The sequence below is a fragment of the Hippopotamus amphibius genome, chromosome 8 (assembly GCF_030028045.1).
Source record: "Hippopotamus amphibius kiboko isolate mHipAmp2 chromosome 8, mHipAmp2.hap2, whole genome shotgun sequence".
NCBI lineage: Eukaryota > Metazoa > Chordata > Mammalia > Artiodactyla > Hippopotamidae > Hippopotamus > Hippopotamus amphibius.
In genome coordinates this window covers 58492421-58508284 of record NC_080193.1, presented here as the reverse complement: position 1 = coordinate 58508284, position 15864 = coordinate 58492421, and the positions used below count along the sequence as shown (strand labels likewise).

Sequence of the window (15864 nt, the reverse complement as noted above, 5' to 3'; positions counted from 1 at the left end):
TCATTATCATTTGTTTCTAGATATTTTTTGATTTCCTCTTTGATTTCTTTAGTGATTTCTTGGTTGTTTAATAGCATATTGTTTAGCCTCCATGTGGTTCTATTTTTTATGGTTTTTTTTCCTGGAGTTGATATCTAGTCTCATGACGTTGTGGTCTGAGAAGATGCTTGATATGATTTCAGTTTTATTCAATTTACCATTGCTTGATCTGTGACCCAAGATGTGATCTATCCTGGAAAATGTTCCATGTGCACTTGAGAAGAAAGTGTATTCTGTCGTTTTTGGTTGGAATGTCCTATAAATATCAATTAAGTCGAGGTGGTCTAATGTGTCATTTAAAGCTTGTGTGCCCTTATTTATTTTCTGTTTGGATGATCTGTCCATTGATGTAAGTGGGGTGTTAAAGTCTCCTACTCTTATCGTGTTACTGTCAATTTCCCCTTTTGTGGCTGTTAGCATTTGCCTTATGTATTGAGGTGCTCCTATGTTGGGTGCATACATATTTACAAATGCTATATGTTCTTCTTGGATGGATCCCTTGATCATTAGGTAGTGTCCTTCCTTGTCTCTTGTAATAGTCCTTACTTTAAAGTCTAATTTGTCTGATATGAGTATTGCTACTTCAGCTTTCTTTTGACTTCCATTTGCATGGAATATCTTTTTCCATCCCTTTACTTTCAGTCTATATGTGTCCCTTGGTCTGAAGCGGGTTTCTTGTAGGCAGCATATAGAAGGGTCTTGTTTTTGTATCCAATCAGCCTTTTGGCTGGAGCATTTAATCCATTTACATTTAAAGTGATTATTGACATGTGTGTTCCTATTATCATTTTCTTAATTGTTTTGGACTTGTTTTTGTAGGTGTTTTCCTTTTCTTGTGTTTCCTACTTAGAAAAGTTCCTTTAGCACTTGTTGTAGGGCTGGTTTGGTGGTGCTGAATTCTCTTAACTTTTGCTTGTCTGTAAATCTTTTGATTTCTCCATCGAATCTGAATGAGATTCTTTCTGGGTAGAGTATACTTGGCTGTAGGTTTTTCTCTTTCAGGACTTTCAGTATATCCTGCCATTCCCTTCTGGCCTGCAGAGTTTCTGCAGAAAGGTCAGCTGTTATCTTTATGGGTTTTCCCTTATATGTTATTTGTTGCTTTTCTCTTGCCGCTTTTAATATTTTTTCTTTGTGTTTAAGTGTCGTTAGTTTGATTAATATGTGCCTCTGTGTATTTCTCCTTGGGTTTATTCTGTATGGGACTCTCTGCAGTTCTTGGACTTGATTAATTATTTCCTTTCCCATGTTGGGGAAGTTTTCCACTATAACCTCTTCCAATATTTTCTCAGACCCTTTGTTTTTTTCTTCTTCTTCTGGGATGCCTATGATTCGAATGTTAGTGTGCTTAATGTTGTCACCAAGGTCTCTGAGACTGTCTTCCATTCTTTTTATTCTTTTTTCTCTTTCCTGCTCTGTGGCAGTTATTTCTCCCATTGTGTCTTCCAACTCACTTATTTGTTCTTCTGCCTCAGTTATTCTGTTGTTTGTACCATCTAGAGTATTTTTAATTTCAGTTATTTTGTTGTCTGTTACTGTTTGTTTGCTCTTTACTTCTTCTGAGTCCTTATTAACTGTTTCTTGTATTTTCTCTCTTTTGTTGTCGAGATTTTGGATCATCTTTATTATCATTGCTCTGAATTTTTTTCAGGCAATTTTCCTATTTCCTCTTCATTTATTTGGTCTTGTGGGTTTTGCCTGCTCCTTTGCCTGCATGGTGTTTCTTTGTTTTCTCATTTTGTCTAATTTGTAGGATTTGCTGTCTACTTTCCCTATGCTGCCTAGTAGTAATTCTTCTTGTTTCTGCTCTCTGCCCCCTGTGGTGGGGTTTGTCCAGTGTCTTGAGTAGGCTTTCTGGTGGGGGAATCTGGTGTCTGCTTTCCAGTGTGTGGCTCTGTGTCTTTTCTCTCTGATGAGCAGGACCATGTCAGGTGGTGTGTTTTAGGGTATCTGTGAGGTTAATGTGGCTTTAAGTAGTCTGTGTGTTGATGGGTGGGTTTGTTTTCCTGTCTTGTTTGCAGTTTGGTGTGAGGTGTCCAACGCTGGCAGTTGCAGACAGTCAGACCAAGCCAAGTTAGACTCTGATACAGGGCTCTGTGAGCGTTCTCTGCAGTTAATCGTCCTTGTGTCTGAGTACTCCCTAGTAGTCTAGCATCCTGGATTCAGTTCTCCCTCCCCAGAGCCTCCTGCTTGAATTTGATGGAGTAGTACAGACTTCGAACGTTGCTTGTCCCAGTTATGCTGGGATCTTTGCAGTCCTTTCTGGTATCCAAGGTCATTTGCTGGTGTTCAGCTGGTTCTCTTTGGGAGTTATTGTGTCTTTTGGTGTATTCCTGATGCATCTGTGGAGAGGGATGCATTCCACATCCTTCTACTTCGCTGCCATCTTTCCCCAGCTCCTCTCTGCCTTCGTTACTTGGTACCTTCCCTTCCCAGTGTTTCCCTGTGAGCCCTGCTATGTTCCCAGGGCTCCTGCTCCTCCCCTTCTCCCCTCCTTTAATTAATTTTATACAATAATAACATATTTCAAATACTAACAATAACCCCAAAGAGAAAAACAAAAGAATAGAATATCTATGACTCCTATTTCTATTGTCTACTAATACTTCACAGACTCAGTGCAAGAAAGGTACCTGTCAAGCAGAAAGGAGAGAATGTCTCACAATGTTAGTTACTACAGATTCACAAAAATTTACAGTACAGCATGTTTTAACATTATTTGAACCCGAATTTTGCTAGGGAAAGTGTGAACATGATTTTTAAAAGCAATGTGTAATTTCATTTTATTCAGTGATAGTATAGAAAAAAATGTTCTTAGATTCCTTCAAAAAGCATTTAATGCGTTGCAATCTTGTTATAATTATAAACAAAAAACAAATATGGCTGTTGACATTTGTAGAGTTCATGTCCTTTAGCAAGTTTTTTTGAAATTCTAAGATCATATCAATTACTGATAATTTCTTGGCATTTCTAACTAAAGAAAACTGACTTAAGGATTCTAACTTGTTTTACATTTGTTATTATTAAGTACTTTCATTTAAAAATAGATAAATCATTTATGCATTCATGGTTCCATCAAATCTTGGTCATGATTTTCTGGTGCTAAAAATCTATTAAATCATCAACAAATAATATTTTAGAATTTCTAGATGGATTCAAACTTGCCAAGCTTATAAAGAAAAACACTTCTATTTTCTAGAAATGAAAAAGTTTCTTCTTTACGCAAGACGTTCTGAAATCAGAGGAGTGGATATTGATAATCCGTATTTTAATTTTATCACGGCGTTTACAGTTCCTGATATTGATGATGTTACTGTGATAGACTTTGATGCATCTGAAGAACGTTTATACTGGACAGACATCAAGACACAAACCATTAAACGGGCTTTTATTAATGGAACTGGGTTAGAAACTGTTATTTCAAGAGGTAAAAGATTTCCACTTTACAACTTAAAAAAATGTTTGTTATTCATTTATAATAATTGCATCCCTTTTGTATGCTTTTTCTATTATCCAATTCTGTGTTGTTAATTGAAAGTTAGAATTGATTATTCAGAGATTTAATAATATGCTATATCCTAAGAGTTGTAGAATGCTGTAATTATGTTGTACATAGTAGTCTAATAACTAGAAATTTAGTTTCACAAGAAGGAAAACTTTCAGAATAGATAGTCTACAGATTTCTAAATAAACAGATTTGAAGACTCCTTTTCGCTGATGGGAGAATAGTTGTATTGGCATAGAGAAAATATAGGATATTGGTAAAGACTGTTTTCCCCCTCTGATTCAAGCTTATTATCAATTTTCTTTTACATATATATATATATATTTTTTTTTTTACAGAACTAGACTAAACAAATAAGAGAGGAAACCCATTCCTATGCACCTCCTGACCTAACAGGTTGAATCATAGGCTTTCAGTAATGTTGTTGGATTAATCATTAAAAAAGAGTAACTTTTCCCAAAGTAGAAAATATAGCTGAAGTGAGACGTACATATAGATGCAGTGGTTGAACTCTAAATATTTAGCTTTGAATTATCCTCATTTTTGCTTAAATTTTGGTGTAATGTAATTTCTGGGTTATTGTTTTAGTGAGTGAATCTTAATTGAGCACCTGCTGTTTGCCATGACTGCAAAATCAAAGATGACACAGTTTTTCTTCAGTTTCATGCCTCCTAAGCATGACAGTGATTTGAAGGAGGTTGGAGGAAGGCATGATCAGTGATCCACACAGATATAGCAAACTCCTCTGCCTTGAAACATAGCAAAAATTTAAAGTCAGACCTTATGTTAGTAATGATCGACTTCTTAATGAAAGAAATAAGAAGTGCAGGTTTTAAATTTACAGTGTTTTTCAAGAGTTTCCACACATACTACTAGAAGACTGGCCTGAGTACCATTAGTAGATCTGAGAGTATTTGAGCACTCAAGTACTCTTGTATTTATGCTAGCTCTTTACCCATCTCAGGTTAGTACTGCTAATGCAACTTGAATGAATTGGTTATAAGCTTGTTCAAATATTTATTTCAATCTTTACCTAAGAAAAGAGTCTTTCTAAAGAAGCTAATGCAAAGATTCCTTTTTTTGCAGGATTTTTTATAGGAGCAAGGGAAAAAAATAATTATTGTTAGACTAGATTTTAAAAGAATACCTAGTTAATGATCATGAAAAACCTTGAGAGAACAGTTAAAGCACATAAGGTGCTCCCAAGACCGACAGTCAGTTTGGTGGTCTTCTCACAAAAAATTCCTCAAAATCTAATAGAAAATTGTTCACATACTTTATCATGAATGTGAAATATTTTCTGAAGGTTCTGTGAATTGCATAAAGTAAAAGATATTCTACCTCAAAAAAAAAATCGGGGGATAATTTTCTGTCCTAATTATAAATTGATAACTAGTAGTAATTTGGTGAGTTCATCTTTGAGAAAATCACAGACGTCTCTCCACTTAGCACACTCTATTTACAATTATTAACCAAAAATTGAGCAATAATATTTTCTCACTGAAAATAGATGTACTACTCGGATCAATAATTATTAATTCAGTCATTTTGATAACTATTGGAATATGTTCTATATGATAAGAAATTGAAGGAGGGCCACTATAGACTGAATGATATAAAGTACAGAGCAAGAGGGTGCTATACAAGCTGATGGAGCTAAATAAAAATAGAAACCCAATCATACCAGCTTTTATAGGTTATTGATTTTATAGGTTATTTATAAGTTATTGATTTTTATGTTAATACTAAAAATAATGGGAACTGAGGAAATGTTTTAAGGCGAGTACAACTACATGATTAGCTTTGCTTAGGAAAAGATCACTCTAGATTTTATGTTTAGTAGAGAACTGAAAAGGTCTGAGTTGCGGGGTAGATGAATAATAGACTCTGGGAAACAAGGCTGCTATAATGGTTTTAGTAAAAGGTAATGGAAGCCTGGATGAGAGTGGAAACAATAGAGATAGTGCAATATGGAAAGATTGTTGAGGTGTCAAAGTGTAAATATATGAAATAATTGAATATGGAAGTCGAGGAATAGGCATTGTCAAGGAACTCCTTAGTTTGTCTATCCGTCAAGTTGAATGACATTGCTCTTCCCTTTCTTCCAGAGTGAAACCTTGTTAGGGACTGATATATCCTTCCATTAAAAGAGGAACCTGAGATGAACTTTAGAAGTTCAGCTTCTGAACTCATCAAAGAATCTCAAATCCTGCCAATAATTTTACTTTATTTTATCCTTTCATCATTTAGATTCCTTGTAAATGACTCTTTGGCCTTTCTCTTACTTCTTACACTATTGACCTCTGTATTTTCTCACTTCTTTGTCCTCCATCTACTGGACTTTTTCTTGAGACGCTCTTTCTTTTTTTATCTTCCTTAGCCCAAGTCTAATGTGAAACCACCTTCGAAAATCAGGCCCCATATTTATCCCTTACCCCAAGCAGTCCCCGTTGTCTTCTTCCCTGTTAGACCATTTTCTGAGGAAAATTCTGAGACTCTTTGGGCCAAGCTTTCATGAAAGGGATTAGAAAATTTTTGCCTGCCTTGTCATTCTCCACATCCTGAAACACTACGCTGTTCTTAATTCATGTATTATCCACATGAGCTATTTGTACCTGTGAGTTGTAGCAGGTATATTTCATTAAAGGATAAATACTAACATATGACTATAGGCACATTCATTGTGTTCATTAATAATTTATAATATAAATTAATGTGTGTGTATATATATATCTTTCACAATAACCAAAGGGTAATTTTATTCTACAGAAAAACTAAACAACTGTAACAAGTCATAGCAAATGTTCTTGTTAGTTACCTGCAGCCCTACTCTCTGGTGTTGATTAACTCTCATACTTGAGTCATTGCTTAGCCCAAATAGTTTTCAGTTATTCATGCACTCAGGTTTATTTTTCTGTCATGTTATATAATAGTAGGTGTCATTTATGTGACAAATACCATTGTCTCACTTAATCTTTGTAAACCTATTATTAAGAATTATTTCTATTCTGCAGGCAAGAAAACTGATGTTCACAGAAGCTAAAATTGTGCCTCGAAACCAAAGTGAGGAAATGATAGAGATAGGTTCACACTGAAGACTGTATGTTTAGAGCTCCTGTCATGCTTATTGCCCTCCAATAAGAGAACTTGGGACTTCATCCCAAAAGGCTGGGTGTTGGCCTTTTAAGATAGTTCCACAAGCTCAGTTGCCCATCCTGAGTACTCATATACGGCCCAGAATTATTCTTTGTTGGATAAAAGACTGCCCCCCAAAACCCTGAAGTATAGCTTATGATTAACAAAGTAAGAGAGGGAGGGGAAAAAAAAGAAATTAATATACCTTAAAGTTCCTAATATAAGCCAGGAGTAGCAGAGTTGAGTTTTCACACTTGTATCTCTCCTTATTTTATTTTATCTATCATTTATTCCTCATACAGTGCTTGGAGATAAGTATCACTTTCTACTTTTAAATATGAGGAAGCATTTTGTTCAGGTTTACTGTGCTAGGAAATAGCAGAGCTTTGTTACATCTAAGTTTGGATTTAAGCCTTTTGACTCCAAAGCTACGCTGTTTTTCCCTATGTGGTTTTTTGTTTGTTTGTTTGTTTGTTTGTTTGTTTAAACAAATAAGGAACCTCAATAAGGTGGAGAGCAAAAGTTTTACTACAACCACATGATTCGTGCAAAACATTCCTTTCCAGCAGTCACTAAATATACATTCAGCATACTCTACAGTTTGTCTAGCAGTACTTGGGTGAAGAATATGGGTTACTTCACCCCCTCACCAGTGATTTTATTGATTATTCTGAAATATAAGGAAAAGCTTTTAGAGACATGTTGACAACTTTATGAAATTCCAGGCCATCATCAATAGAATCCCACTTTTTATTGGAAAAGACCCTGTTGTATCTGATAGCTCTAGGACAAAGTATAAATTGTTCATCTTTGGAAAATTAAAGATTCAACTTTGGGCAAGTATAATTGCTTAGGAAAGTAATTGTTTTACTACTAAAGTCATCTACTATCTAAATGAACTGGAACTGTTAGGTTGAGTTAAGCAGAAGCTAAAATGCATATAAGAAAGATGACTATAAACTAGAAGTTTATCTGTTTATTTCTATAAAGAACACTTTCTAATGTGGTAGGAAATTATCATATGATGATATGCTTTTTTTCTGGTGATATGCTTTTTTTAATGAAAAAATAAAAACCATTTTAAATGCACACCTTTTGATCATATTGCTACTATGTAAATTTTAATTCTCAACGATACTTTGAATCTAATTGGACCTAATTCAAAGTAAATTTCCATTATTATTTAAAATTGTTTTCCACTTCTGCTGACAGTTATTTTTTCAGTGAATACTAAAGATTCATTCATTTCCTCTGTTTTATAAGAACCATATTTAATTGGTACCCAGTAAGAAAAATGCTTAGAAAATAAAAACTGTTGTGCAGATTGGTCCAGAGAGAATGAAAGAAATGAAAATAGGTCAGTAACAACAGAGAGATCTAGATTTTGGAAACAGGCCTTGAATTAAAGTAGAAATTTAGATAAGGAACATCTGTTGTTTTGCGTATTACTGAACAGAGTTCAGTTTTTATTTTCACCCAGTAAGCCTTTTGGTAGAAGAATGTCAACATCTGTGGTTTAAAAAAAGAGAACAGTAAAGAAAAGAAAAGAAAAGAAAAGAAAAAAGAAAGGCAAAAACGATACCTATAAATGCCACTCCATTGAGAACTGTGCATGTATAGCAGTTGGTGCTAAACGAGCAACACTTCCTAAGGATATTCTTTATCTTTAAGTTAGAAAGATAGAAATGCTATTTTAGCTTATTTCATGGGCTTTTTTTTTTCCTCCTTACACCATATTCTGGATTTTATATCTGGGATATTAAATAGGTGAGGAGATAGCAATTATGTGACTAAGACAGTCTATAACTTCACAGAGCTTTATATCTGGTGACAGTGAAATGTAAACAACTAACTAAAGTATAAGGTTCAATGAAATAAGGAGTTTAATAAGGTATAAGGCACTTCTCACAAAATTAGCACAAGGAGTACTGAGTTCTTACATGGGGTTACTAAAGTTCTCACTTAGGAGGGGGTAGTCAAATGAGGCTTCTGGAGGAAATTGTAGCGAAATTAATCTGGGTTGAGATATCAGTAGGCACAAAGATCTGGACATACATACATAAAGAGGAGCAAGTAGTGAGGGGTAGATAGATCTTGTAAAAGAAGAAACTAGAAGGTTAATATGAAGGCAGATCACAGAGGGTCTTATACCAGAGGAACTGTTTTTGTTTTTGTTTTTTCCTTCAAGGCAATGGAATGCTGCTGAAGACTTTTACAGATGGGTGTATGTCATTCAAACTCTTTTGAAGATAAATCAGGTTATCAACCTGATAGTTAGATTGGAAAAGTGAGAAATTATAGACAAGGATACGATTAGAAGGTTATAGAGATGTTCCAAATCTGAAACAAAATTTAAATATAAGCAAGTGACAAACACCAAGGATAGATGTAGAAGTGATTGAACCTGATGAATGAAAGAGAGGTGAAGTTGACCAAATAACTGGAAAGGTATTGGACACATTGATGAGATAAAAATAAAAGAAGGAGGCTTGCTTCAGAATTTTTTCCCAAATCAGCAGTGAGTTGTTTCTCTAAAATGGGAATAATTATAGGTTTAGGACATTAACAATATAAAGATTAATAAAAAAGTCATAATTCTGCCCCTGTGTTCTCTAAAAAAAATAGATTTGGAATGCAGACGTGTTAAAAGTGACAAAACCAAGGTCATGGTAAAAACTCAATTGTTCAGAGTTGGAGAGGCATAAAAGTAGTAAGGGTGAGCATAGAAGGCTCCTAGAGTATTTGTGATGTTCATAAGCTGGATCATGGATTTATGGATGTTTTGTTAATTTGTGTACCATGTGTTATATATAGTAACATATATGTATGTACACACATACATATATATATTTGATCAGTTTTTCATTAATACAACAAATAGAATATTAATTTTTACAAAGTTCCCTTGAGAAAGCTTTTCACAAGCATTACCAATTTGCTTTTTGAAACTTCGCTTCTAAGAATAGAGAAACAATTGCCCAGAAACCCACTGCAAATGAGTTTTGATTGGATGAAACCATAACTGCCCTCAGAAAGTTGTAAGAGTTGGGATCCCCTCCTCCTTTGAAGGCTTGAAGCACAAGCCTTTGTGTTCCCCCCCAAGAAGCTGGGGTCAGTAGGTTCACTTCATATGGGAAAAAAAAAAAAAAAAAAAAAAAGGATGAGTCTCACTGCAGAGAATTGACAGCCAATCCTTTTTCATTTATATTTCTTTACATTTAAACTAATTTGTATGCTTACCTCCATCCCTCTTTCATTTAAGACCTTCTTTCTGTAATCATTTTTCTTCTCTCTGAATTATATCCTTTAATGTTCCTTTAGTTTAGTAAGAATCTATTAGTGATAATCTGATATAATATCTGAAAGTATATTTATTTAGTCTTCTTTTTTTAAAGGTAATTCTTTTAAAAATTGTAGCAAAATACACATAGCATAAAGTTTATCATCTTGACCCTTTTTTTTTTTTATTTTATTTTTTGGCTGCACTGTACAGCATGTGGGATCTTAGTTCCCCAACCAGGGATTGAACCTGTACCCCCTGCACTGAAAGTGCAGAATTTCAACCACTGGATTGCTAGGGAAGTCCCTTGACCCTCCTTAACTGTACAGTTCAGGAATGTTAAGAACATACACAGTGCGTGACCAGTCTCCAGAACTCTTTCCATCTTCCAAAATGAAACTATACCCAGTAAGCAACAACTCCCCACCCCCTTCCCTCATCTTCTGGAAACCACCATTCTGTTTCTGTGTCTATGAATTTAACTACTCTAGGTACCTCATATAAAAGGTATCATATAGTATTTGTGTTTTTGTGAATGGCTAATTTCACGTAGCATGATGTCTTCAGGGTTCATCCATATTGTAGCATGTCAGAGTTTCCTTTCTTTTTAAGGCTGAATAACATTCCATTGTATGTATGTATCACAATTTGTTTATACATTCATCATTCAATGGACATTTGGGTTGTTTTACTTTTGGCTGTTATGAATAATACTGCTGTGAACATAGGTGTACACGTATCTCTTTGAGACCTTTAAATCCTTTTGGTTATATACCCAGAGGTGGAATGGCTGGATCATATGGTAATTCTATTTTTAATTTTGGGGGGAACTGCCATACTGTTTTCCGCAAAGGCTGCACTATTTTACATTCCCACCAACAGCTCACAGTGGTTCCAATTTCTCCATATTCTTGCCGATATTTTTATTTTGTTTCTGTTTCTCTTTTTTTTTTTTGTTCATTTTCTATAGTAGCCATTCTAATGGGTGTGAGGTGGTATATACTTGTGGTCATGATGTGCATTTCCTAATAATTAGTGATGTTGAATATCCTGTTTTTGTTGGCCATTGCTATATCTGCTTTGGAGACATGGCTATTGAGTCCTTTGCCCATTTTTTGTTGTTATTTGTTTTTCTCTTTATTCTTGCTCTTATGTCTCATTTTTTTGTGTGTGTTTTAATTTTTTGTTCTGGTTTATTATGAGAATGACCTCAGTCTATGGAAATTGTGAGGGCCTGGGTTGAGAAATTTTTTCTTCCATAGAGGATTTGAATTTGCTTCTTTTGGAGGGAAAAGGAGTCATAAGCCAAGAATCACTTTGACTTCTCCTCTATCCAACCAATGAAAACCTTGTTTATAAACTATTAATCTCTTATCCAAGCATAGACCTATGATTAGAATTTTTTTTTCATAACCAGAAAAGAGACAGAAAAAAATGTTTTGTATTTATTTTACAAATTATTCTCCTTTTTATGTAGGCAGATTTTTTCTTTCCCACTCACCCGAGGATGTAGATCCTTCTGATTTGGGACTGCTCTTGTTATCTCTACTACTTTTTGTGAGTTTAGGGATTGAATCCTCTTGCACTGAGCAACTGATAACCCAGGAATCTCTAGATTCTCATTACAAATTTTTGTCCCAGTGGCAACACCAACCTCTGTATTCCCATTTGCCTTCTTTTATGATTTTAGCTAACATACAAGTGTGTGTGTTAGCACTTAGGGATTATCCTGTCTGTCTGATGGTCTCAACAATGCATTAAAAAGTTATAATTTATCACATATAAGGGAATTTTGTGGCAATGGAGGGCTTTCAGGAATATCTAATCTGCCTTATTTCAAGAAATGAGAGTCCCTGGAAATAGTAAATTGAACTTTCTGAGAAACTTGTTCAGAACTCTTGGCCTGACTTACTTGAAAACAAGAGTTTAGTCAATTCATTATTTCAGGATTTTTATCAAAAAAAAAGAAAAGAAGAAAAATATCATTAAACATATCATAATTTTTATTCTCCCTTCCACCCCTTACGGTGAATGTTTCAGGACACTCTAAAACAACAAGACTTGGCCATCAGTGGTGGTCAAAAAAGACATAAATTTTGTCTTAGACATAAAGCTGATAATTAGAAACTCCAAAGTAATGGACAAAAATAGGGTAAGAACAGAAAATGAGAATTGAGATTGCCTGAGTATATGTTTAAATATGTACTGCTGGAAACACTCTTGAGGATCTTACATCTGATATTTTTAGCTCAGCTCACATATCCCTAAAATTATAGATTGTGCATATCATGAGTTCATTCATCAATTCATTAAAAATATTTATTTTGAAGGCAATGTTGTATATGTCGGGGGAGGGAAGCTCTAAAGATAAATTATCAAGGAGCCCACCTTCAAGAAGTATATGTGAAAGTAGTAGTATGCTAGCAAACAATTATCACATTAGGTAGAAAGGGATGGACCAGATATAGTTCTGTTGAGTTAAATAGATGAAGAAAAGCTTTTTGGCTGCAATATATATGAGAACTGATTAGGTTTTTGTGGTTAAAGGGTGATGTTGCCTATCAGTTGGCCTATTTTGCATGAAATTTAGAGAAGTGAAGATGTGATAGGGTATGAGGTCCAGGTAATTCTATATAGATTGGAAAGTTTAGGACAAGGCTGGTAATCTGAAAACACGTCAGGATGATTGAAGTTTAAGATAATTGGCTAAAAATAATGAGAAATAAGGTTGGAAGGGCAATTGTATTCAGATTATACAGAAAGCCCGGCTAAGGAATTTAGACATCACTTTCTGAGTGGTTGGAAGCAATTGAATACCTTGGGGCAATCAAAGGTTGTGATCCAGAGCTCTCTAGTCAGAAAAATAACCTGGCAGCTACTAAATCAACTGCTTGAAAGAAGAAAAAGACTGTATGCTATGCAATATTAAAGATAGAAATAGATTGGAGAGAGCATGAACCATAGAATTCACAAGGACTAAATAGGTATTAATAGCTTATATTTGGCTATGCTTTCCAATTTAAAAGGGCAATGCCTTCTCTAGGCTGTATGATTAGGAGTCAATCAGAAATAAGTAAAAGGATTTTGTAGAGACAGTGAGAAAAAAACAAACAAACTCTGGATAATGTGTATTTTAGAGGAAATAAAAACTTATTTTTGCCAGTACCAAGCCATTCAGGGTAAAAATGCAGAAAGTATTAACTCCTTGGATTGGCAAAGTATCACTCAACCCTGAATTAAGCTGCCTAAACAAACATTCCCTAATATTCACAACAATCCTATGAATTATCTATAATTAGCCTCATTTTGCCGATAAGGAAAGAGGCCAGAATTTAAGTGACTTGATTAAAGACAGAAAATAGGCACCCAACCTAGAACAGGAAGCCAGATTTTCTCATCACTGTTTCTTAGCAACCAGTTAAGTCCACAGGGTGGAGGACAAAGAATAAATGTTCTGGGTGAGGCAAATAAATATCTGACTTGGCAGGTTTGGCTTTATAGAGGTGTTGTGTTACTTTTTTTTTTCCTCAAGAAAAGAGGGAACTGGATGAGAATAACTAAAAATAAAAATAAATTTCAAGTGTTGGGTTGAGAAATGAAGTTCACATTCAAAATTTGCCAGCTTACCAGAAATTAAGGATGAAAGGTAACTTGCAGAGTTAGAAGTTGTTGCTTAGAGAATAAACTGAAACATGGGGAATAATACATTTTAAGGGCACTGTGATTAAGTTTTTTAGAAATAATAAAAGGAATATTGAGCAAGAAAGTAGGCTCTGTCAAGACGCGAAGATGTAAACTTGGGGTAGAGCCTACCACGCCAGCAATGCCCTTCACAGCTGACCCCAAACTGCCAGGCCTCCCTTATTTTGCTCTTTTAAATTTTGAACAAGTTGGCACACTTTACACATCCGGGGTTTTCACTTTCTGAGAACCTAGCTTGGTGGCATCTTTTGAAAATGATAGAAAGGGAAGATGTAGCGATTGGATGAGCTGTCTTATAGCAGCTGCTTCTAAGGTTTCTGGCAGCATTTGGATTGGAACTGCTGCTCTGGAGCATTGGGTGCAGCACCTGGGAGCTAGTTTTAACTTGCAGCATCCTAGGGCCCTCCCCAGACCTATTGAATCAGAATCTTCCTTCTCACAGTCTCTAGGTGTCTTGTAAATTTGAGTAATGGGGGTCTGGGGAACCCTAACAGGTACAGCATGCTAGAAAATATTAAAACTTTATAAAATAAAGGTGAAACCAAGTTAAAGTAGTCAAATGCCACAGATTGGGAACTAAACTGGCCTGCTTTACCTGTTAAAATGTTATAAAGATTTCCTAGTATCCATTGTTTTTAACACTTTCATTTTACTTTGTTTCTTTAATTAAAATGTACAGTTATATTTAAGCCTAAATCCCATCATTTTTTAAAAAGATGCCTAATTGAATAATCAAGTAATTGCAACCCACATATTCATATTGGCTGTGATGAATGGAAACATAATTAGATTTCAGTAATTTCTGTAGAACCCACGTTGGAGGAATGTTAAAAGGGTTTTAGTTCTTTGCTCATATCTCAGTCAATTTCTCTTCATTATCCGTTTTAAAGATGTTCAACTCTGGTAATTCTTTTCAGAAAGTTGAATTGTTTTATTTCATTTCAGTAACAAATTGGCACTTAAAACATAAAATGGCCCATTTGTTGATGGCCCACAAGTACTTTCTCCTAACTAGAAAGATGTGCTACCAACTAGAGAAGCTATTACTCTAATTTGAATTTTGGTCACCTTGGCTCATAGGCCTGCTGCCTGTGCCTGTTCCTAAGTGTTTACTAGTGAATCATTGACTGGTGGTGTAATCTCAATGCTAATTGTTACTTCAGGTTTTCAAATGGCTCAGCAGTAAGACATTAATGATTATTCATGCCTTAAGAAGAGCTGGTAAGGGAATGAGATTACAATCTTGTACAGTTTTAGCTAACAAATTAAAGTGTAAATTAAATTTTCCCTGAGACAGAAAAAAACTGACTTGGAAAGCCAAAAGAATGAGAAACTTTGTTCACTTTCAATTTTCTCTTTCCTGTTATACAGATATTCAGAGTATCAGAGGGTTAGCCGTGGACTGGGTCTCACGGAATTTATACTGGATTAGCTCAGAATTTGATGAAACACAAATTAACGTGGCAAGACTAGATGGCTCCTTGAAAACCTCAATTATCCACGGGATTGATAAGCCACAGTGTCTAGCAGCTCACCCAGTCAGGGGGTAAAGTATGATTATTTTTTTAAGTTTTTCAAAAATTTTACACACTTTTGCTCTGATTTTACGTAAAAACTTTGTTGAATTCAGAAGACACATGCACATACATATATACATATAAGCTATACAATCAAAAAAGCAAATGTGAATATGGAAATTGTAGGAGATCCCTGGTTAGAGATTTCTGTTTTCTGTATGACATCGGATTTTTATATATTATTATAAGATTTTATCAATTTATGTTTCTAAAGGTGACAGTTCCAAATAAAAAAGAGATGCCAGGAAAAGTTGTTAGTTTCATTTCAGATACTAATTGTTAGTAACAGATTTACTGTGTGTTCATATCATGGTCACTGCTAAGTAGACCAGATTCTCCCATCTTCTGGTCATCATGTACCCATGTAGAGAACTTGTGTAGGGGTAAAAGAAATTCTTTCTCCTGAGTTCTTTCAACAGGAATCATTGAAATGACTGTTCCCTTCTATGGCGCCTGATTTCTTGAAGGAAAGAGGATTCAATCTTGATGAATGACTTTAAATGGAAATAATTTACTGTAGTCATAGTTAAATATTCAGTAGTGCACATAGGTGGGGGAAAAGAAGTGAGATAATTGTCCTTCAATGACAGGAGAAAGCAAGAGTGGTACTTTCTTCTCAGGCAAGT

General features: G+C 34.9%; 1 protein-coding gene across 1 annotated transcript in view; it reads left to right on the top strand.

Annotated features, from left to right (window-relative positions):
• Positions 1–15864, top strand: part of LRP1B (LDL receptor related protein 1B) — a 1778947-nt gene that overhangs the window by 1212495 nt on the left and 550588 nt on the right. The window contains exons 29-30 of the mRNA XM_057745031.1: positions 3239–3466; positions 15033–15207. Of these exons, the coding sequence (XP_057601014.1) occupies positions 3239–3466; positions 15033–15207 (403 nt within the window). The remainder of the gene's footprint in view (positions 1–3238; positions 3467–15032; positions 15208–15864) is intronic.